We start from the raw sequence: 25,086 nt of genomic DNA on the forward strand, positions 1-25,086 counted from the left end.
AACTGAGCCTGGTTTCTCTCAAGTTTTTTTTCTTCATTCTGTCACCAATGGAGTTTCGGTTCCTTGCCGCTGTCGCCTCTGGCTTGCTTAGTTGGGGTCACTTCATCTACAGCGATATCGTTGACTTAACAGAGATGTTGTTCAGTTGCTTTGACGCAATGTATTTCATTTAAAGCGCTATATAAATAAAGGTGACTTGGCTTGACTTGAAGTAATATTAGAGATATGATACTGCATATATATATATATATATATATATATATATATATATATACAGTACGTGTGTGTGTGTTCACTTTTAAATTTATGGATGAACAACATTTACAATTGACAATCATTATATTTAAACGTCTAAAAAAAAACAAAAAACTGGTGAAACCAACATGAAAACATTTGTCAAATTTTCTAATTTTAATACAAATATACATGTCAAAGCCAATTTAAACAAATAAAAAACAAACTTTATTGTAGACACTCTTATTTGTTTTTGATTCACATGCAGTTCTGGTGTTAAGCTTGCATTGTGAAGGTGGAGTCACCTGGGGGCCCTGTTCTTCATCTCACAATGTGGGACCCTCATTTAAAAGTTGCTGAGGGCCCAGTGGTTATTTCATACTTTATAGATGAATAGCCTGGAGGCTTCAATGGTCAGCTCGGACTGTATGCACCTAAGGCCCCAGAGTTTATGCAGTCTGGAGTCATGCAGCCTGAGGCTGCTAGCATTAAAAGGCCTTGTGTAGCATTAACCCACTAGCCTGGTCCACCGACTGGCACTAATGTGCAAAAACAGATTTGGACTCTTTCCTCATAAATATTGATATGGGGTGATAAATTGAAGGTGAAAAACAAGAAACAATGATACCCAGGAAGCAAGTGTGACACAGAATAGACAAAGAGAATGGGAAGATAAATAAACAGCAAGGAAGGCAGAAGGACACAAAGACAGGGAAAGCAAGGTCACCTGCTCTGCAGAGAGCCTTCTAGTCCCCGAACAGAGACGATGCCACAGACTATTAGTCAGTTTAGAGGACACATCCATGCATTATAGAGCTCTCTGAGGAAGTTTTTCAGAGGCATCATACACTGCCTGATGTGCTAGATTCAATGCCAACTCCAGGCTTTACCACATTGTGCTAATACAATTATTTTTAATACCTACAGATAATGAATTTTCTGATTGATATCAAAATTCCTATAGTTTAGATAAATCATGCAATAAAGTTCGAACTAATTGTATTGCAAACCATTCTGAATATTGCAGCACAATTAAAAACATATTTAAAAAAAATACAAATAAATCAATTTGATAGTTTGGTGAATGGTTTGATGTTTTAACTTGATATGGCCAGCAAATCTGAAGATAATCTCACCTAAGTCTATAAGAGACAACACAATAAAGCTGACCTAAGAGAACAATAATTATTTATTTATTTATTTTAAATTTTTTGCTTAACCAGTTAATGACAAACCCCACATTACAACTAATTTTATTGTTCAACCGTTGCTTTTAAAAATGTGAATGACAATAAAACCAGTAGAATCCACTGTGAGATGGGATTGCCAGTTTTGTTGGTTTGGAGAACATATCGCATCTAAGAGCACTGGGTATAATGGTAAGAGTAAGATTGTATTATGATATCATAAAAAAGACAATGAGTAAAGAAAAAAATAATAAGATTATATTATATCAATCAATCATTGTTGCATTGTGGGATACAGTGCTAAGCACACTATACTTTCATGTACACTGCACATCAGAGTACCCCATGCAATTAGATCTTGAACCTACAAGTAGCCGTGCATGGTAACATGAAGTGCACTACTTCAAATGTAACTGTTGTATTTCCTAATTGACCCGCTTCGAAAGGTTGAAACTTATATTTACAATATATCAGAGAGTGTGCCATTGGCTCAGAGCATCTGTAATAAATAAAAAAACTGTTAGGATCCTAGTGTCCTTAGATAAGTTTATTTCTGGTATACCAGTTAAAAATAATCAACAATTTATCAAGTGTGAGAAATTTCAAGTCGAAAACAAAGTGACAGAAAAGAGTTTACAAAGACTAAAGTTTTTCAGCTCCACTAACATAAAAGTCTAATAAACAGTTAAATCAAGACATTGATGGGACGCAAAGGTGTGTCAGACCATAAAGAAGCTCAGTGGTTTAAACTGACAAGTCATCCATCTCTCCCTCAATCTCTCACTGTCCATCTCTATCCCTCGAACCCCCACAGGTCACTCATTCACCCAAACATCTTTCTGTCAGAACGCACAGTCGTTAAAGAAGAGCACATTGATACATCTCTCGATAAAAGAAGCTGTTTGGTACTTGAATAAATAAAGCATAAATTACAAATAAACCAAACAAATCAATATCCATTAATACAGGAGTAGCAGTAGTTATTGACAGCAGTACAACAATCATCATTAGAAAAAGCCTTCCATTCAGACACAAATGATTCTGTACAAACTTATTTGTAAGTTTTAACAAATAGCAGTGTTGGACAAAATTCATAATTTAAGAATCTGCTTTCTTTAAATTCATAAGTGTGAATTCTCATATTCAGATTTTCATATCTTAATTATGCCGCCCTGCATCACCAAAAAATTGCCAAATTATTTTCAAATAATTTTATTGAAGAAAAAAGAAAAAGAAACAAAAATACTGACCAAATTTGAATCTATCAATTACATAATATACTGATCTTATCTATCCACAAAAGTTTAGAACTAATAAAAGTATGTTAGAAAATTCAGTGGTCCATTAATTGGCTTGGATTAATTCCATGGTCCAAAAACATAGTTTTATTATATTTAATGAAATTATAAATCACAGACAAATTTTAATAGATGGCATTTCAAAATTGTATTATTAATATCATCTAGTGTTTATATCCCATATGTTGAGTGTGTGACAACGTTTATGGTCAAATTAAAAATGAAAAAAAAAATTGACTTCCTGTTTCAAATTAATTCTGTATCCTGATTTCTACCTCAATTTATATCCAAGAAGCCATTTTATATTTAATTCTGAATCGTGCTCACCCCTGACAGGCAGATGAACAGTGTATGTACATTTATACTGTGGGTTGAGGGAGTTTAACTTTGACCCACATTCTTCAAAGAACAGTCCATCATCAGTCATGGGGTATCTCTCTATATGTCAGATGGTTATGAAGGCTCCTTGGTTGCTGTTGGCTGATTCTGGCTCCACACAGCGGCCCCGTCTTCGGGTCACCCTCCGCTTGCGGTGGAACTTGGCATAACAACGCAGACCTAAAGAATTTAACATTTTCTCAGGTTAGTGCCTTGATGCAACGTAAAAGATCTTTATAGTTATAAAAATAAACTTAATTTTCTTTAAGTAAATACTGTTACGACCCAGAGATGCTCCTGAGTTTTATGAGATTCCTTTTTTATATTTTGTCTATTGCTGTAGAATGTTAATTTTTCCTTCTAAGGAAACCAAAAAAGCCATACCCACCCTCTTCACACATGCAGTCATCATAACACTTGTTGTTTAGGCCACGATTGTGAGGTTTGCACTCATGTTCTCTCAGATCACAACAGGAACCTGAACGTAGCACAAGATGAACCATAAATGTAAACACTGGAAATATTTTTATAATATTTCTTGCTAATAAATATCATATTAAAGAAACAGTTCACTGGGGAAAAAAATCATTTTATCATCATTTACTCACATCACTGTAAACCAATAATACTTTTTTCTATTGTGAAAGACAGAAGGTATATTCTGGAAAGAAAGAAAGAAAGAAAGAAAGAAAGAAAGAAAGAAAGAAAAACAAATTCCTGGCAACTCTTTTCTAATGAAGAGCTATATTATAATCTTATTTGCCATTTTGCCAATTTGCCATTTCCTGAAACCATTGTTCCAACATACTTTTGCAAACATCATTGAAAAGTCATTGTGGTTGAAATTACTGTACAGCTAACAGGATAGAAGCATGTGACATGTGGCACATGGATTTAATGCTCTTGAGCAAAAAAGTTTGCATGCTGGAGATATTACATATTTCATATGCTGTCGAAATACAAACTTAGAAATGTTGTTTATTATTTGTCACAGCTGGTTAGGACAAAAGATATACTGCATTTGGAAGAGATTTTAGAAGAGAGCTTTAGTTTCTTTTCGCTGTATTACATTGTGTCAGATTAGTGCCCTGATGTAATGTAAAAACTCCTAATAGTAGTTTGTTGGATTATAATAGTTTATATAATAGTTTGTCAGAAGACCTTTTTTTTTTTAATGTACTCATCAGTGTTCCACGGGAAAAAATAAAATCATACAAGTTTAATTGAAAGAATGGTAAGTAATGGTAAATTTGTAATCTGGTGGATGGGTGAAAAAAAACAAATATAGCTTTGCACTGACCAGGAAGGCAATCGAGATGATGGTCACATGGGTCAATGACATCAGCATCAAGCGTTGTGTTCCCATTACTCTTGTTTTTGCCACGCCGTTTATCTTTATTGGGGAAATAGACAGACACAGGACTCCGAAATCCTTTATTCAGAAATCAGCTGTGAGTTTGATAATTATTTACGCTTAGAGGTTTAAAGATCTGGGAGAAATACATACAATCTTACAGTCAAATATTATTCAGATTTTCAGATCTTTTGATCTATATAAAAATATATATGTCTAAAGATACTGCTGCTGTAAACATATTAGTAAAAACTGTTTTTTATTAAACTTGAGAATGTACTTTCATACCTTTTCTTTTGTTGGATGGCCAAGTGTCTACAGGCTTCATATCCTCATAATCAGTCCAGTCAAAGAGTGCCATATCCAGAGTCGGCATCACCTCCCCTTGAGTCTTCCCTCGACCCGGCATCTGAATGAGAAGTATTTAAAACATGGTTTTAGAAAAGTTTATTCTGGGTGATCAACTTGACGTCAACTTTAAGCAAGCTGATAATTTAAAACCTGTGATATAACAACTTTGCACTGATTTATATTAGAGGATAGCTGAGGAAAACTCTGAAATACTAACAACACTAAAATAATAAAGAAATTCTTAAAGATACTATATAGTTTTCATAATACTAACTTCTGTGAAGTGACATATTGTGCTAGTCCCGGCTCACATGTTCAGAGGAAGCATCATGTAAGCCAAGTTTAGTGATAGCGCCACCTACTGGTCATCATCTTTTTTAGATTTTAAGATTATATTTAAAATATTTTATTTATTTTTGAAATAATGTACACTGATAAATAATCCATAATAAAACCAAGAGCATTTATAATCATAAATAGGCTCAATGTTGATATCATTTAACAATGAACTGCCTGGCCTCACACAATTATTCCAATTTAAAGTGTATTAAAAACATGAAAGGCTGGATGACCGCTAATTTTATTAGTCACTGGGCCAAAATATTACTCTTACCTATACAATTAAAGATCTAGGTGTTATAGTAGAGAGTAAAGTTTTTTTTATCGTATTTTCCATGTCACCACCTTCTTCCACCTTTGAAACAATGGTGAGTTATGGAACATGTTATCTCTTTCTGATGAAAATTATCTTATCACACCAATTTTATTGTCTCTCGACTGCTACCTTTCAAATTCTGCCTTAATTTTAAAATATTGCTACATATGAAGCCCTAAATTCTCAAGCTGTAATGTATTTTAAACATCTATCTCATTACAATCCATCATAAGGTCAGAGAACTCTAGGATATCAAAGTCTGATTTAGAAGCTTTTCTACATTTGGCTCCTAAATTCTGGAACAGCCTTCCTGATAATGGCCAGCACTCAGTTCTTTCAGTTTCAGTGTTGATTAAAGACATCTCTTAAGCCAAGCATTTACAGAACACATCTCAAAATATAGAATTCCAGTTATGTCTTATGTAATTGTAACAAATTGCAGATCATCTTTGTCTAAAATAACATGAACAGCAGTTATACTAATCTTTTCTCTTTCTGGTTTCTGCTGTATCTTATGACATCCATCCTGAGGTTACTAGAGACTGCACCAGCTCCAATATAGGTCCAGCCTAACATGTGAAGACTTCAGATGATGTCAGCTATGGATGACTTACAAGACTATTATCCATATGTCATAATCGGACCCACTTTATATTAAGTGGCCTTAACTACTATGTACTTACATTTTAATTAATAATTTAGTACAATGTACTTATTCTGTACATACATGTTTTTACATTGTACTTATATTTTAAAAAACTACATGTAATTACATCTGTATTTAATTTCTGTAATTACATTTATAATTACACTGTTGACCCATACTTTACACCTTAACCCACCCTTAAACTTACCCATACCTCCAACCCTCTCCCTAACCTTACCCCTATCCCACCTCAATAGCAGCAAAAGTGTTTTACAATACAATATGAACACAATAAGTACATTGTACTTATTTTTTTATGTAAGTACATAGTAGTTAAGGCCACCTAATATAGAGTGGGACCTCATAATCATGATGATCACAAGTCTAATCATCGCCTTAATCCACTGAAGGGTTAAGAATAATGAATAATTAATTCATAAATGTATCTGTTTAACTAAACATTCATTCATCCAGCCATCCATTCATTTGTTTATTTTAATTGTGTTCAGTCCACTTTTTAGGGTAAATTTTAACATGATTTTAGAACTTTAGCAAAATACAATGGTTTCAGAGATATAAGGGGTGTAATGAAATGTTCCCTATTTATTAGATCCCAAAGACAGTAACACTGAAACAAGAATTTTCTGTAAATCTGCTTTGAAACTTTAAGTACTGTGAAAAGCACTAAACAAATAAATGTGACAAAAATAAAATTTTTCATCTCATCTCATTCCAAAATTTGGCCTCTGTGGAAGCTACTGATAAATGTGTCTCAATGGGTCCTGCATACTGCAGAGAGAGGCTACAGAATCCAGTTCATTGTTCCAAAGAAGGAAGGGGGGTTGAGTCTGATTTTAGATCTGCATCAGCTAAACTGCTCAGTCATGCGACTAAAGTTCAAGATGTTCAAGTTGGGTCTCAGATCTGGTCCGAGGACATACTTCCATGTTTCCATCCTTCCTACTCTCAGGAAGTTCCTGAGGTTTGCTTTTGGGGGCAAATTATACCAATATCAGGTTCTTCCCTTCTGCCTTGCACTCTTACCCCGCACTTTCACTAATTGTGTGGATGCTGCTCTGGGTCCATTACGACTCCAGAATATTTGCATACTCAACTACAATGACGATTGGTTGATTTTAGCTTGTTCAGAGTAGATAGCGATTCGTCATTGAGATCTTGTTCTCGCTCACATGAAAGAATTGTGGTTAAGACTAAACGCCAAGACCTGGGCGTGGTGTGGGATTCGACTACGATGCAGGCATGTGAGTCAATCCTAACTGCAGTCAAGAGAGTGAATGCAGACCAGTCACTCACTGTCAAACAGTTTCAGAGATTGCTGGGTCTAATGGCAGCTGCGTCCAACATGAGTCTTTGGCAAGGCTCAAGTGGATGTGTTTGCGATTCAAGAGACATTGCACAGTCCGCTCTGGTTCTCTCTGGCTCATCTAGCTCCACTGGGACTGGATGCTTTGGCAAAGATTTGGCAAAGGCCGAGGCTTCATCTGTGAGTTCTGGAGAAAGTGAGCAGGGAGAGGGTCCATCTACTGCTATTAGCCCTGTTCTGGCCGGGCCGAGTATGGTTCTCTAACCTGATTTCCATTCCCGTCGGCTCTGCATGAGAGATTTCCGTCAGGAGGGAACTCCTCTCACAGGCATGGGGGGGGGGTGCAATAATCTATCCCCACCCGAAGCTGTTATGGGAAGTTATGGGTGTGGCCCGAGGCTTCCAGCTCGACCCAGTTAACTGCCTGGTTGGTACAGAACTGGAGTTTCTGCAGGCCCGCATCTCTCCAGGGTTGACCCACTCCATCCTAAATGCTACATGGCGGCCATTGCCTACCACACCTTTCTTAGTGGTCAGTTATTGGGCAGACACCCCCTTGCTGATGCCCCCAGTACGTTCTCATGTCCCCACGTGGAACCTGGCTGTGGTGTTAGAAGCTTCCTGTAAGCATCCATTTGAGCCAATTGAGGAGATTTCTGATCATCATCTTACAATAAAGACTACCTTTCTTCTGGTGATATCTTCTCTTAAGAGAGTAGGGGATCTGCAGACCTTTCTGTGGCCCCTTCCTATCTTGACTTTGCGCCCGGTTTGGCCAAAGTGTTTTTGTACCCTCGAGTAGAGTATGTCACTAAAGTCCCCTCTTCTACACCCTCATACTTCAGGCCTTCTGTCCTCCTCCCTCAGGGAGCCAGACCAGCAGAAGCTTAACTGTTTCTGGACACATGCGTTCCACAGAGAATATGGAGAAGGGCAGACCAAGGGCTTGTGTGTTACGGTCCCCCTAAGAGAGGTCTTCCAGTAAATAAACAGACCCTCAGCAGGTGGATAGTGGATGCTATTTCCATTTCCTATGAGTCCTCAGATCCCCCCTCGTCTTTGTGGATCAAGGCTCACTGAAATCTGAGTATGGTGGCCTCCAAGGCCTTTCTAGCAGGTGAGTCCATGCAGGACATCTGCGATGCTCCGGGTTGGTCCACACCTAGTACCTTCATCAAATTATATGGTTTAGATTTGCAAGCCACTCCGTGCTTGTCTGTTCTCACGCCCTAGCAGCTTTCGGGCAGGGAACTGAAATTCTGGCAGTGTGGGCATCTTGTTCCCAAAGTGCTTTGATGCAGCTCAAGTTACTGAAGAGGAACATCTCAGGTTACGTATGTAACCATGGTTCCTCGAGGGAACAAGATGCTGCGTCTCACTGACATACTTCCAGCGTTTCTGCCAACGGTTGCTTCATTCCTAGAGGCTGACGCAGGCTCTGCCGCACATGCTTTTTAGCTTCCTGGTTGATGACGTCACCCGCCTATGATGTCTTGTCTTTCGATTGGGCTGATTACACATGTGATTCAGAGCATGGTCATGCAGAGGGCATTCCCAAACCGCTTAAACACTGCATCTCATTCCCTCGAGGATCCATGGTTACATACTGTACGTAACCGGAAACGTTTTACACCATTCAATGCTGAAACAGCAGAAGTTAGCAATCTTCAAATATCACTTTGCAAATACTAACTCTTGGAAAGAATATCTAGTACAATGAAAGATAAATTCAAAGAACATCCTTTACCTATAAATATAATATAATAGATAATCAGGTGGACATTTACTGCTAATCACAGAACCGGCTTTACTGACGAGACACACATGACAATCAAATGCGATTAATCATGCAGTCCTATGAATGATGAATAATGATGTATAGATAATAAACAATAATTTGAAAAGATAAGGGAAAAAAATATAACAATATTGGAAATTTGCATACACCACAATATACATAACTGAAAATCCCAATTCTAAAGTTCCCTGAAATTCACTTGTATTTTCCATGTCCACTGAAATGCTAAAAAGAGGTGTAACATTCAAAATGTACCCTTTTGTGTTCTAATACAGTAGCATACCTACAGTAGGGCTAGATTTACTAAACAAGGCAACCTAGCATGAGACTGCAATACCATAAAAGCACTGATGAGAGTGGAAAGTTCTGCCAAAAAAAAATTTAATAATAATAATTGACTACCGCAAGTTTTAATAAATCTCTATACCGTATTTTTCTGACTATAAGTCGCACCTGAGTATAAGTCGCATCAGTCCAAAAATACGTCATGATGTGGAAAAATATATATATAAGTCGCACTGGACTATAAGTCGCATTTATTTAGAACCAAGAACCAAGAGAAAACATTACCGTCTACAGAAGCACTGAGCAGCATAGAGCGCCATCTCGCGGCTGGAGACGGTAATGTTTTCTCTTGGTTCATTTCTCTCGGTTCATGTCAAATTAATTTTGATAAGTCGCACCTGACTATAAGTCGCAGGACCAGCCGAACTATGAAAAAAAGTGTGACTTATAGTCCGGAAAATACGGTACATACTTCATTAATAGTCTCCTCCAATCAATTTTCCTACAACTCCATATGCAATAAGGTCAGCCACAAAAATGACTTTTCATCACTAATTTTTCACTGCATGTCTTTAGTAAAACAGTTTGCGTTGGTGCAAGCTGTTAGTAAATCTGACTCTTAGATGTGTATACACTGAATCCTGCACTCTAAAGCTTCTGGCCTCACATGCTGATATGTGTGTGTGCTCCTTTAAAGTTTTTGCCAGCGGCTGGAGCAGCAGCGGCACTGACACAGTACAAGTGAACATCATTGAGGATGGTGCTCTTCTGGGAGTTGAATGACTGGAGAGGACAGAGAGAATCTACCCAGAGTAATGACTGACTTCTGCTAATCAGTGCCTCAGCAATACAAGGAAAAAACACTGTGTGAAACCAAATTCAAAATACCACATTCTTCAACTTTCTCTCTTGAAATGTTATTTTGTGATCAAATTATACCTTGTATTTAAAATATTTGGAGTAGTATAGATAGATGGATATGTATATAGAGGGTCTCTAAAGACTACAGCTGATATAGTAGAGGAATGGCAGTTAGATTAAGTGCAAACTGAAGATCTGTCTTTGTGTTTCTTTATCTAAGGCTGTTAGTGATCGAAGCATAATTAGAAATGTCTACTGTAATTTAAGTAACTGAACTGCAATTCACAGCATTTGAGTAGCAGCTGGGGTTTGTGTGTTACAGTTTAAATTTTGTGTAGCCATAATGCTCTGTGTAGCCATACCACTAACATACAGGCTTGTACACCATTTTGCTTTTAGCATTTCTTCTTTTTCATACATACATTTCTATATATTCAACATATTACATTTTACAAAAATGCAAAAATGCTGACTTAAGCTGAAAAAAAAAACCTCTTTGTTATAGTCCTTTTTCATTACTGACAAACTGTTTTCCTGTTTTACAGGACCTGCTTTGACAATCAGTATTGCACAAAGTGTTATACAAATAAAGGTGACTTGACTTGACACAAAAAAAAAAAAAAAGATTGCATGGGTGAATATTTTGAAATAAAATTCTTATTCTTGCTCTTTTACTGTTCCTCTTTCTTTTTCTTTATTTCCCAAAAATCTATTTATTATTTATTTAATTTTAATAAAAAGACTATTACTGCAGGTGTGGTAAGGTAAGGTAAGGTAAGGTAAGGTAAAGAAAGGTAAAGTAAAATACAATAAAATACAACAAAATAAAATACAATAAAAATTTAATTAAATTGATACCTCAAGATTTAATCTATTTAAGATTTAATCTATTTAAGATCTATTTAAAATTTAGAAATCACCTATTGACTTTAAATCATAGAATTTTCACCAGTATCTGCTTATGCTCATCTCTCTGTCTCATTTTGTCAGTTTACTTTGCTTTCTGGATTATTTTAGCAAAAACACTACTGTGTTGCTGCTTTGTAAGCGTTTGTATTTCCTTAAGGAAATACAAATGTAGTTTTTATTAAATACCATTAATATCCAGGTCTAGTAATATCACTCAAGAGAATCTGAATATATACAGGGAGTGGTAAAAAGAGTTCCAGGGAGGAGAATGGAGCAGAACAGATGGCTGTGAAAAAGAGGAGCAGGAGGATGGGCGAGCGAGCGACATCTCACCCCTCACTCGCTCTGGTGACAGCTCCCCTCCTCCACCTCCTCCTTAGTGCAAAGCGAGCTGGGTAATTTTACTTCTGTATGATCCAGCCCCAGGCGGCACTCAGTAATAAGCACGGCACAGAAGCACAGGTAAATAAATCTTTGTGATGAAGTGCTGCACACCACAAGGTTGACAAGTACCACCACTACTGGCTCCAAACAGCATTTCAGTATCTGCCACAGTGTGAGGTTACAATGAAGATGTTCATTTTGGGATCTAACAATAAAATGACAGAGTGGAAAAAGACTCAAGGCGGTTTAACGCAGGCTGACAGCAGCAAAACGTCTCAAGAATAATGCCACTAAGTATTTCTAACAATAAAACCAGGATGCTAGTGAACTGTTTAAAAAAGATCTTATATATATATATATATATATATATATATATATATATATATATATATATATATATATATATATATATATATATATATGATCAAGGCAAACTGCTCTGCGCTTATTCCCTCCCAAACAATGCAAAAATGCTTATATGCTCCTGACATATTGAGCACAGTCCTCTGTGTAAATGAGAGAATAACAGCATCTTATGAAACTAAACACTCTGGACAACACAACAGACCTTCATACTCAAGGACGCTCCTGCTTGCCAGGGTACCTGGGGTTTGGTGGAGGCTGGGGACAGTGTTGGGGGATGCTCGTTGATTGCCGTGGTTACCAAAATGGGGAAGAGAGGGGAGGGAGCTTCAGTGAGTGGGGCATTGTCGTGATTGGGCGGGGAGGTGTAAAAACCATCCTCAAATGCATTCATATCCTTCAACAAGGAACCTAATTCTGGTTCAGGGTCATAGAGATCCCCTAGGAGAAAAAGAGAGAGAAACTATGGTCGGTCTTTAATAAAATTAGTATTCGTAGTTAAGACCTGGCAAACATCTCATATGGCTACTTCAATCAATCAAACCCAATGTTACTCTACCCCATAGGTGTATTGAACATCTCAGGGCATTATTGTTAAAAAAAATATTAAATTCTATACAGTGAAAAAGTTTGTACAAAAGTTTGGAATATTATGATTTTTGTAAATATTTTTGAAAGAAGTCTCTTATGCTTGCCAATTAAGGCTGCATTTATTATTTTATCAAAATACAGTAAAAACAACAAAATTGCTAAATATTATTACAATTTTACATATATTTTAAAATGTATGATGTTTTCATGTATGCCTGCAGCAAAGCTTAATTTTCAAGCACCAGTACTCCAGTCTTCAGTGTCACATTATCCTTCAAAAATATTTCTAATATGCTGATTTTCTGCTCAAGAAACATTTCTGACTCAATTTTGAAAACAGTTGTGGTGCTTAATATTTTTGAGAACGCTGTGATGACACTATCAAACTTTACCAAAACGTTACAATGTTAGATTTCTATTTCAAATACATGCTGCTCTTTTTTTCTATTAATCATTAATTAGATTAGATCAGATTAAATTAGATTTAGCTTTATTGTAATGTTAATCAAAATTATTTTATTCAAAATTATCTATTAATCATTAATCACGTTAACTTCTTTGATCTTTCTTCTGTGGATCACAAATTAGGAATTTTTAAGAATCTCAACAACAACCGCAAAATTGAATAAAACATTGCTCATCTGGGTACTACGAGTTATCTTGACCATTAATACTTGTATGCTTAATGAGGCACTCCGCTACCGTTGACTGTCTGGTGCCATTGTGACTGTAAACACCTTAACTGAAAACCAAACTTAACACACTGTGTTACAATGGAAGACTTCAGCATTAATTTCAACATATATGGTAAAAATAATTTTTTTTTTTTACCCGTGTAATAAGCGGGATAATGTATATCCAGCCGGTTGTTATCTTAGAATAAACCCCTTCAGGCTGATACAAGACCACTCCGCTTCGCGAGGTTTAACTTTTAAATTGTTTTGTGATAACTAGGGTTGCCAACTGTCCCATATTAGCCAGGACATCCCATGTATTGGGCCTAATTGATTTGTCCCATACATGACCTGTTGTCCCGTTGATTGACTGCTATGCTGATCATGAAACTTATTCAAGAATGATCCTCTACATCATCATCCAGTTACAGCCCCTTGTTTGTTGTTGTCTCATACTTTTAGATAAGCTGTTATTTGTAAATGCTACTGTTTATGTTAGCTTTTAATATACGTTTTATACTGATTAAAGCTTTAACACAGTACGGCAACCGCACGTGCACCCATGTTTAATGCTTCTCATAGCTATGTGAAAATAAGTGTATAAATGGAACAGTTCACTGTTGGAGCTGAGCTGAATGAGAGAGAGAGAGAGAGAGAGATGCAGAGCATGTGCAGAGCAGGGGGAACGTGTGGAACAGTATTAAGAACCGCTGCTTTAGAACATTGATTTTGAATCCATTAGAATCTTTAGAAGACATAATCGAGATTCATATCAAAATAGATTTTTACATGCACCTCTAGTTTTGTCTTCCTCTAATTTAATTCCTAAGTAATTTTTTATAGTCCCTACCAGCCGTTTTTGTAGGCATTAAACTGTCCGAATTTTAAAAAACAATATCTTCATTTAGCATTGAACTTTCAGATTCGTAACTTTGCAGATATTGTTTATGCTCAAACAGCAACGTTACAGACTAACTTTTAAAAAGTGAAAATGTAATAAACCACCCCTTTAAAAAGAGAAAAACATTTTACATTCAAGTAACTTCCAGCGTATTCTTTACCTTGGACCTTATTCTTGAAACACAAAATGACAAATATAAAATTGGCAAGCACCAAAAGCAGCTCATATTAAATATATGTTCACTTTATATATATATATATATATATATATATATATATATATATATATATATATATATTGTGTGTGTGTGTGTGTGTGTGTGTGTGTGTGAGTGTGTCTTATTTTTCTATGAAAAACCATGATAATCCTTTATTTTCCCTTTGTGAAGTTGGCAACCCTAGTAATAACCAAAAAGCTCTTAGTTGGTTCTTGTAAAGACTAAACACTTTAAAAAATTGGCACCACTGTGATTCCTTTGTCCTTTTGGCATAGATGTTTCAACAACAGAAATATGAGGGATGATTTACTATGAAATAAAATGCTTATCATATTGCACGACTCATATTATCTAAGTTGAAAATTCAGCAAATCTCAATTACCTTTAGCTCGACCCTTGTCTCTTTTGCCTCCCTGTTTTCTGTGATCAGCCTGATGCCCATGACCATGTCTCCTGCCTTTACGATTGAACTCACCCTCTGTTGGATGATTTCCCCGCCGCATATGAGCAGGACCCCTGACCTCCTCATGAACCTCCGTCCTCATACTCTCCCCAGGCCCTATCTCCAGCCTTACAGGGCTTAGACCCTCCAGACTTGTCCCATCATCCTCCGGTCGATCCAGCAGCCTTCGAGAGTGAAGCGCAACACTATCCTTATCTTTACGTGACCAGTGTCTTCGTGGTTGGCTGCCGCCCAGAAGTCCCGTGTCATGGTGTTGCTTGGAGTCAGAGGTGGAAGAAAGAGCCAGACTCTGTTTGGAATCTTCTGATGGGGTCTCAGAGCTGTACGAGGTGTGGGACAGTGTGATGAGGAGCAGAGCTAAGAGACGACAAAAGCCAGGAGCCGCCATCTTCAAACACAGTGCAACCTGTTGTTTAGAGCAAGATCAAGTCAGACTTTTGCACTTTGAATACATGTATTATTTTAAGAAATACTTATTAAATATACTTTTTTTATTTTTTGACATATCATGAATAGTTTAATTCCTAAATATCAACAACAACAAATGGCATTTTAGGTTACACTTTATTTTAAGGTCCAATTTTCACTCTAAACTATCAATTAACTCTGACTTTTTCCTCAAACTAAACTAACCAGAGCATCATGTTACACCCACAAAATATACTTTCATATTTAAATAATGGCTTTGCTTTGCTTTGCTTTGACATGAAATAAACAAGAGCTCAAAGGCAACCTAAATGTGTTGAGAAAACATGCCAGACTAAATATCAGGTTTGGATTCCCATAGGCTAAGAATAAGAGGATCCAAAGGAAGAATCTTTCCTCAGGTGGCATATCAAAGTCAAGCTTATGAGGAGGTTCTCACCATGGATCTCACCATGCAAATCAGTGACATGGGTTTTACTTTGATCATCCGAGGTCTGCTCTCATCCTCAGATTCTCCCCTCAGTAAATCTGGCCCCTTTGTCCCTGAGAGCTGCTCACGTAATATTTAAGACCGGCACCAGTGGTACTGATACAAGCATGCTAACTTTACATGTCTTTATATTTCTGATGATTTGTCATGTTTATAATGATGGAGTAAGGCTATTATTGATCGTTTCCAGTCACCAGTAATTACTTGTGGGATGCATTCGTATGCATTTTGTATATTAAAGATGAGGAATTGCAATGAAACTAGAAAATTATAATTTTAGCCAGTTTATGAATTGTCAGGCTTGTGTGACCGAGCCACATTTCCAGTAGTGATAACCATGCTCAAAGAGTAGGTCATGGTGCTAGAAATGCCAGTGTCATGGGTTTGATTCCCAGGGGATGCATGAACTGATGAAATGCATACCTGTAAATGTTTTCGGCAAGTGAGAAAGAGTGCAAGAAATGCAAATCTGCCCAATGAAGCCATTTTATTCCAAATGAAAATCACTTAATGCTAAAGATTCCTTGTAGGTAGTAAGACTATTGGGCTAATTTAATTAATACATCAGATGTAAAATTGAAAAGTTATCTATTAGAGATGCACCTGAAACTCTTATTCAGAAAGGCCCAGATAATAACTTCAAAATGAATAATGATTTTTCAATTAATTAATTTCAATTCAAGATAAGTTCACATCAGTTTTATCTTATATTTATTGTTTACATTTCAAAGAATGGAACATCTTTTTTGTTTTTAACCTATGTTTCATTCTGGTTAATGGCTATCTTCTGAATTGCGGAGCTTTGCCAAAATCCAGGATCAGATTAAGGCTTTGTGGCTGTGAGGCTGTTTTATGAACCAAAAATGTGTGAGGTGGTGGCTGTGGCTTCTGTGTGTGGCAGGATTTGTCACAGCCTGTTTAATTGCTTTTGCAATAACATTTTACTTTACACTCAGAAAGTAGTAGTATTAGTAATAGTAGTAGCAATAGCAGTAGTAGTAGCATTAGTTGTAGCAGTAGGAGTAGTAGTAGTAGTAGTAGTAACCTCAGTCATCAGAGGTACTACTACTTAATCTCAACATTAAGATATGTGAGTGTGCATCACATTAATCATATTTTACAAAAGTTTCTTCAAACGCTAAATTTATTCAATAGAAAAATGAATTAGTACACCTATTCATTTGGACTGGATAAATAAATGATCATACAAATTCCATACAGTACATCTTTAAAAATCTTTAGGAAAATCCTAGCCATCGCCTTTAGGATGCAAGTTAAATTATCAGAGGAGAACATTACTCTTCATTGCCTTTGCAACTTGAGAGCACATTAAGATAGCAAAACTTAAATTGCAGCTCAATCTCTCACCAGTATTGCCTTTTAATTGGTATCTCTGTGCTGTGATTTAGGTAATGAATCAAGCTCAGTAAAATTAAGCAGGATTTAATGAGGAGGGTTTAGTACATCTGGCTGGTAATGAGGAGCGTTTGATATGCCATGGTTTATTTTATACATTTTTCAATTTTGCATTCAGATTCAAAAATGTCTTGCATGCACACACAGAAAGGTTTAGTACAACTTTTTACCGCCAATCTTTGTTGAATCCTCTCATTCAGAGATATGGCAGTGTACATACAGTATAGGTTTTAACATTGTGTTAGTACCATTAGCATTAGAATCAATTAGTGCTTGTATTGAGTTATTGCCAACACTTTTATGGGTTTAGGTGTGTGCTTACATTGTGTTGGTGTCAGCATTAGCTTATATAGGTCTCTCTGAGACTTTCTTAATGTGGGTGGGGGTAGTTCATCAACCTGGCAACCCGCTCAGGAAGGCATTATGCTCTGTGATGACATAGGCATATTATAAATCAATGGGGATGGGGAATTGAGCTTGTGTTGGTCAATGGTTGGACCAGCCTTATCAGCCACAGACATACAAATGCACCTCACATCCTGCAGTGATTGTTGTGTAGGGCTGCTAACTAGAGGACTTCATTGCGGGCTATTTAAGAACCCATCCACAAAGACTATGTGAAGGAAATTGCATATGATGCTAGGTAGCCAAAACTCCTGCCAGAAGAATATTGTATCAAGATTGCAGGTGCTTCATTTGGGAATACACACTGACTGCTTTGGGCTCTGTCAGACATTTGTACAGAACTGTGCGTTTTTACAACCGCAGAGAATTTAGAGCGACCACTGAGCTTTAGTCTCCACACAATTGCTGGTCTCTATTCAGTATGAGCCCCCTGTAGACTTTGTTAGGATGACAAGTGTGTTTGTTAGTAGCTCATTAGTCTCTCGTCCACCACACAAAAATACAAGAGTAAAATTTTTTTTTAAAATAAACAAACATACAAAATGTCTGGAAGCTGTTCAGATTCCTGAAAAAAAGTATTTATAAATTAAGGCTCTGGCTGATTTGATTCATGCTGATCTCATATAAAAACTGCCTAATGTCATGTGACTAACAGGTGGAGCTTTGAGGGAGCTGAATGATGGGATGAAATGAAGTCTTGAGATGTGGGAGCTGTGCACCCTGCTGGGCTTGGAAGGGTCTCACCCACAAAGACCACACACCATTTAAATAGGAGCAATGGACAACATATAAAACATCTGGCAAGAGATGGCAAAGGCCCAGGGCTCTGCCTTGAGGTGAGATGCTAACCATGAGATGACAAGAAAGAGAGGGGGATGGTGAACCTTATGTATCCAATGCACGATTTATAAAGATGCTGAGCTGTGCAAAATCAATAATACAGCCATTGGTTAAAATGTTGTCTATTTGTTTTGTATACAATGGCTGTTTATCAAAATGTGGTTTCTAGATTTTGAAAAGGCCTTGATCAAAACAAGAGAGTAAAAATAAAAATATTTTATCCAGAAAATGTGAGTGGTGATTACCACGGTGTTCCTGGAGATTACAAGTGTGTTATCCTAAGGTGTTTTGATTGGTTTATACAGTACCATGCTACTATGGTTATGTGTTCTGAGTGTGTGAGAATTGGTCCCCATACTAAAGTGTTATCATCCTACCCATTATGTAAAATTAACCACTAACTTACTATCTATTAATAAGCAGCAAATAAGGAGTTTGGTCAGGGAAAAAGCTTAGTTGATAGTGAATATGTGTTCTCTATTGTGCTATCTGTTACCAAATATATATATATATATATATATATATATATATATATATATATATATATATATATATATATATATATATATATATATATATATATATATATACAATCAAATTACAAATACAATCAAGTAAAAACTGTAAAAAAGGTAAAAAGGTCTCTCAAACATGATTATATTGATTATATTTAATTTTAATACTTTCCTCTTATTTTTGTCATCAGTTATCTGCTATTCTTCTGGCTTTTTTATGTTACATTTTATGTACTTTATTTAGTTTGTTTATTGCATTAATTAAGTTTTGTGTGTGTGGTGTTTGTTTTTCATTGTATGACCCTGTGCAACATCCATAGAGATGTACAGGCCATGTTTTATGGACAGGCCATTTACAATGAATTCTGATTCATTCATGTGATATATTTTTTTGTTATAGTGGTTATCGGTACATTTTGAGGTATGGGGGGGTGGGGCTGATTTTGGTATTTCAAGTAAATTGGTATATCCAAATTACAAAACCATAGCTGCCAGTTTGCTATCATAAATTTAACAGGATATATTAAAAGGGTTTGAGATATCACCATCTCAGTAAATACAAGAGCATAAATGTTAACAGTTAACTGTTAAATCTTCATATCACCCTGAGTAGTGAGTATGAACAATAATAATAGTGATGTGTGAGTTTATGAAAAGCTTATAATTCTTTAAATCATGTAAATTTAAAATAAATAATTACAAAATTAAATCAATTTAAAATACTTGAAATCATTTAATTCTTTATGTGCATGTCATGTGACTGACATAAAAAAGTCTTGAACATGTGAAAATGTATTTAGCTTATTTAAATGTTAACTTAATAAAATCTCAGTGTATACTTCAAGTCAATATTTTAGTTCAAAAGTGTTTGACTGACAAAAAAAGTTTGGGAATCCCTGCCTTAGTGAATCAAGAACACATTAAATGGTGAAACTATACAATATCGTAACTTTGACATCATCCTCATGTTAAATTAATCAAGCTAAAATATTGAATATATTTTTAAAATGCACAGAAAGAATTTTAAGTTTCTTTGACATTTCCAGCCCATCCAACATAAATAATCAAATATACATCCTGGAAACACATTCCAATAACTAACAGATAGTCCTGCATAGTATCATAAAAAAACAACACAAACACATGCTTCAGTGTCAGTGCATATGAGATACAAGACACAGAAGTATAGCCATAAAACAAACAAAGATCTCAGTTGATTCATGCGGTAGTACTTCTGCTGTTTGCAGAGTAACAGCAGGCAAGTTATGATCATATAGGATATTCAGCAAAGGGTCACAGCATGGAGCCCAGCATGGTGCTTGGAAACTCAGCAAAAGACAACGAGAGCCAGACCCAGAAAGAGAATGAAAAAAAATCCCAGAAAGAAAACAGCGAGGTGGTGAGTATGTGTGAGCACAACATGGTGTTCAGAAACTTCAGATCCTAGTACTGTGTGAATAACTGATAAAAGCCTTCACAAGCGACTTGGATGATACTGTGCAAAAGTCTGAAAGGAATTTGGAGCTCACTAATGAACTCACTGACATCTCAAGAGGAGGGAGAGCTTCAACTGTGAGGTCTTCAACATCTCCTCCTGCTGAGATCTGGGGCTTCATAAGCCATCTGGTGCACCCCTGCTACCTCCAGAAAGCAGAAGAACAAAAAAAAACCTTTTCATCAGGATGAAAGGTTGAAACCTTTTCTCTTTCTCAACTGGAAGATCTAAGAAGGTTATATCTTTGTGTGAGTTTTCTGATGCTGAATGAGGTGGAAACAGACCACATATGGGACACAGAGAACATTTCCTCAGTCAATACCAGCCTACTCTAATTAGTTTCTATTCTGGGTATTATATGTAGGTCTACCTTAGTTATGTTGTTTAGGTCAGGTCAAGTTTGGTGTGTAGAAGCAGTTGGCTGCAATCCACTGGCCACGTCAGATTCACACCCACCAAATCTGCCAGACCGTGAAGACAGTCCTAGCCATCAAGAAAGGGTGGCACTATTGTGAAGCCTCAAAGACATTTTGCTACAACGCTATTGCTTACAGCCTACAAAAGGCAGCATCCCCACTGAATTTGTATGTCTTATGAACAGTGCAAAGAACATGGCAGACTTGACTTACATTTGATTTCGTGTTTTACAATGCTGTTTTACACAGTTCAGAACTTCATGCAATTTCAAGTTAATGTACAGTTTAATTTAAGAAAGTTAATGCTGGAGTTTAGCTTTCTGTCTAATTTGAGAGTATTTGTTCTCTTTAATTACGATACGTTTTAAGTTCTTGGATATTTGAAGAAATTTTTTGAAAACACAAATGAAAAAAAAAATGCTGAGATGCACCTTTGTAATTTGATGGTAGGTAGGTATTAATTTATGAACTTATATTTATTTGTTTTATTATTGAGTTATTGAATAGGTCTGATTGCTTTTAAGGTCATCAGTTGTTCATTATATGACCCCGATTTAAAGATGTTCTTTGTGTGCCTATACATGACAGCATTTAAATAATTAGATTTGTAAATGTATCCATTATCATGCATATTTAACAGTCTAACTACTGTGGTTTTGTAATTCAGATACTGATGTACCGGGGACTGATAATGTACCAAAAACAAAAATCTGTTATTAAGCCTACCATAATCCTTGGACTAAATGTGGAAAGTCTATAATGACACTGTTATACAAATATCATAAGTACAATTTCATACTCAGGAGTATTGATATATCACAATTTATTTTTAATGGAAGTCAGAAATTGCACGGCTGGTGTGTTGGTCCATAAGCACATTATATATGTGACTAAGATCAATCAAAGGGAAAAAACAAATGCTTCGCAAATTTCATCGTTCCAATCTTGCACTGAGAATCTGAGATACTGTTGGCCAAAACATTAAGATTTCACAGACAGCCTCCTATTAAATTACAAAAATCAAACAAAAGAATGCTTCAGAAGAGGGAAATAAACCGACTCAAATGAGAGTACCCATCTCTTGACAAACAGTTTCAGCAATTTCACACCTCACATTGTTCGTTTTGGCAGCTTTAAAAGTGTCAAGGACACAAAACGCATAGCAACAGGCTAAGTGTTAAAACTGCCATAAGGAGGATCCATCTGGTGCCAAGAGCTGAGGAAAAGACAGAGATCCTGTCTCCAATGTGACTGCTTACAACACGTGGTGCTCCATCAAATATCACTTCTGTTTCGCAAATCACAACTGGCTCCCTGCAATGTGTCTCCTTATCTTCTAGCTGAGCATCCTGGCAGAATGCTCCTCATCCTCACAGCAGGGAAACCTCCTTCATCCCCTTCCAAAAACAGTCAGACGCAAAAGCACACACACTCCTGAGTGGGAGTACAGTCTCTATAGGCATGTTGTGAAGTGTGAAGATAACAAAAAGAATGGAACATGAAGAACCATGCCATATGACATCAACCGAAAAACTACTCCGCATGGAAATGTCTCTGTTGAGTTAAAGCAGTCTCCGTACAAGATAAGCGGGAGACAAAAACAGTGTCTCATTTGCTAAGCAATAGACCAGCTGTCTCCAGTGTTCCACAAAGACTGATTCCCAATTGGCCAGCAGGAGATTGAGGCTGGAGAACAAATCACACAAAGGTCTTTATTGATCTGATTTGGGATCTCTTAATAGCCGAAGCGATTGGACGTGTTTTAGCAATGGTCTATATCAGCAGAAGGTCATTCAGACGTGGTTATTGATAGCTTCTTTGACATTCATTCAGCATTGTTCATCATCTTTAAAAACATAATTGATTAGAAGTGTGGCTCTGTAATTACAACACACATTTTGAAAACACAATTACCAAGCAACAGTTTAGGTTTACAATAAAATTAAAAACATTTAAGTAAAAAAAAAAGGTACCGAATGATGGAAACAAATGACTAAAAAGAGATATGGATATAGCACTTCTCAACACCATTAATAAGCTGTGCTGTTGTGTTAGTATGACAATAGAGCCTACATGAGACTTTAGCATTTATTGGGGCCAAAAAAAATGCATCTAAAATAATCTTCTAAAGTCACAGAATCAAAATTTTTCTGGAACTGTAAAAACTAATTTTGCTACATGTACAGTAGAAAACACGCAGTCCGCAATTATAAAATTCAAGTTACAAAGTGATGATGTTATAGAAGTATTACTGGATGGAGTACATGTACTGTATATGTCATTAAATTAACTTACATAATGTAAATTATACTTACCTATTTGAGCTATTAAAATCTGTTTATTAACATAAAATGGATTGAAAATAAAACAATTGAAGACCAGACGATGACTTAAAGTTCCTAAACATGTATCATTCCAGCAACTGTGGCCAATAAAAACAAATATATAAATTATTAAATTAATAAATGCAACTATATTTGACTGTAAAAGTATACATTTTGCGTTATTTGTTACATTATAGTAAAATTATGTATTGTCTCATCAAATGTATATCCATACTCTATGTGTCAAAGCAATTTAATTTTTATATTCACATGGATGGACCAAGTTGATGTATAATTATGAGTGCAGAAAGAGAAAGAGCCTTATTTGGAGTCTAACTGAAATTCATAATTACATGCTTTCAAGCTCAGCTGCCCGCTCAATTCAAGACACACAATTAAGAACATAAAGATACGATCAAGCTTTGTGCACTCACACAGGCGCACTCTCCTACATTTTCTATTCCTCCTCTTTATAAAATATCATGAACATTTTACGAAAATTTAAATTTCTTATAAATCATTTAAGTACATTAAGAAGAGATGGCAAACGCGACAATGCTTATCTCAATGGTCAAGTTTTAAAAGAAAACTGTTATCCATAGTTTTTAAGAGACTAACATAATTTGAGATTTGAAAATAATATAAATGAAAAACATATACTTAAAAGATAATAAGGATAGAAAAGGAAGAAGAGGCAAAAGTTATCTTACAGAAACCCCCAAGCGAAACAATAATAGGCCTAATAAAAGAAACGTTTGTAGTATGTTTCCGTCAAAATATTTGCGCAAACAAACACGATATGACACATGCGTTAAAGCAAGAGAATTAATAAAAGAGATGCACTCTCACCGTGTATTATTCCGTTAAGAAGGAGCCGAGTGAAGAAGAGGATCACAGATGAACTGTCTCGCGCTCCGAGAAACGAGCGCGCTCCCCGAATGCGCGCCGCTGTGAAGTCTTCAGTGATGATGGATTGGGAAAACAAAAAGAAAAAATCAACGAACAGGCTTACCACACAATTATCCCACAGGAAAGAATGAACATTTATTCCCACACATCTGCTCAGAAGGAAAACTTAAAAGGGGACAAGCAAACAGTCCTCACAAACAGGGAACGTTTTTGTTTAATTATACATTTGTAATCTAAACTAATTATTCCAGTGAAAGGTAATACATTCACTATCATAATGCAACTGTCGCTTGCAATTGCAATTGCAAAAAAAAAAAAAAAAAAAATGTTTGTTAAAACAATTTATATTAATATAACAGTTATATTTAAAATGTAATAACCTGCAGAAGTCAGAGGATTACAAGGTGGAGTTTCCATTTAGCAAGTAATACTAAATCACATTTAACTAGTGTTATAACCTCTATAAGTGGAAAAAAACAGGATTGTGTTGGTGTAAATCAGTTATTTAAAAAAAATAATAATCACTCTAATAATTATCTAAACAGCCCAAAAATAATAATAATAATAATATATAAGAATGTGTTAAAATGTTGAAACACAAATGGTCTGAGGAGACCCCTCTGCAAGCGGCTTCACATTATCAGCAGATTTCAGCACAAGAAGTACCATGTGCAGAAAACAGTACTAATCAAAAGACTGCAACTGCATCTCTAAATAATACTTGGCTGATCATGTGATTCATGAGGCTGTTCAGGTCAAGAGATTAAGATTTTGCTGGTTAGCTTGGCCCATCAAGCCCGTTGATAGATGTTGTAATTACACCATTTGGACACAAAAAAAGCTACTTTATTTACTGGCAGCCATTTTTATATATATATATATATATATATATATATATATATATATATATATATATATATATATATAGCTCTTCTTATGTGATAAATGTTTTGCTAGTAACATATAAATCAGATGTT

General features: G+C 36.0%; 1 protein-coding gene across 4 annotated transcripts; it reads right to left on the reverse strand.

Moving 5' to 3' along the window:
• Positions 1-1,947: 1,947 nt before the first annotated feature.
• On the reverse strand, positions 1,948-24,156 carry draxina (dorsal inhibitory axon guidance protein a). Of its 4 annotated transcripts, none has more exons than XM_052610376.1 (7): positions 24,050-24,156; positions 14,793-15,279; positions 12,269-12,468; positions 4,740-4,860; positions 4,398-4,490; positions 3,486-3,575; positions 1,948-3,277 (listed from the first exon to the last, which is right to left on the reverse strand). In XM_052610376.1, exons 2-7 carry the CDS (start codon positions 15,259-15,261, stop codon positions 3,165-3,167), a joined length of 1,086 nt encoding a protein of 361 aa, XP_052466336.1. In that variant the 5' UTR covers positions 15,262-15,279; positions 24,050-24,156; the 3' UTR covers positions 1,948-3,164. The 4 variants fall into 4 exon arrangements, with proteins under 4 accessions (XP_052466336.1, XP_052466334.1, XP_052466335.1 ...); XM_052610374.1 differs by having other exon boundaries at positions 4,398-4,529; XM_052610375.1 differs by having other exon boundaries at positions 12,233-12,468.
• Positions 24,157-25,086: the final 930 nt, after the last annotated feature.

This window comes from Carassius gibelio, chromosome A11, assembly GCF_023724105.1.
Source record: "Carassius gibelio isolate Cgi1373 ecotype wild population from Czech Republic chromosome A11, carGib1.2-hapl.c, whole genome shotgun sequence".
In the NCBI taxonomy this organism is placed as follows: domain Eukaryota; kingdom Metazoa; phylum Chordata; class Actinopteri; order Cypriniformes; family Cyprinidae; genus Carassius; species Carassius gibelio.

What these genes read in the sequence shown, in the direction of transcription:
- draxina (XM_052610373.1), bottom strand. Translation starts at nt 15,261, where the DNA reads ATGGCGGCTCCTGGCTTTTGTCGTCTCTTAGCTCTGCTCCTCATCACA. An exon ending in GAGCGTCCTTGAGTATGAAG is followed by an intron (nt 4,861 to 12,232) that starts GTCTGTTGTGTT and finishes CTTCTCATTCAG; the next exon opens with ATGCCGGGTCGAGGGAAGAC. An exon ending in GCCATCCAACAAAAGAAAAG is followed by an intron (nt 4,530 to 4,739) that starts GTATGAAAGTAC and finishes TTCTGAATAAAG; the next exon opens with GATTTCGGAGTCCTGTGTCT.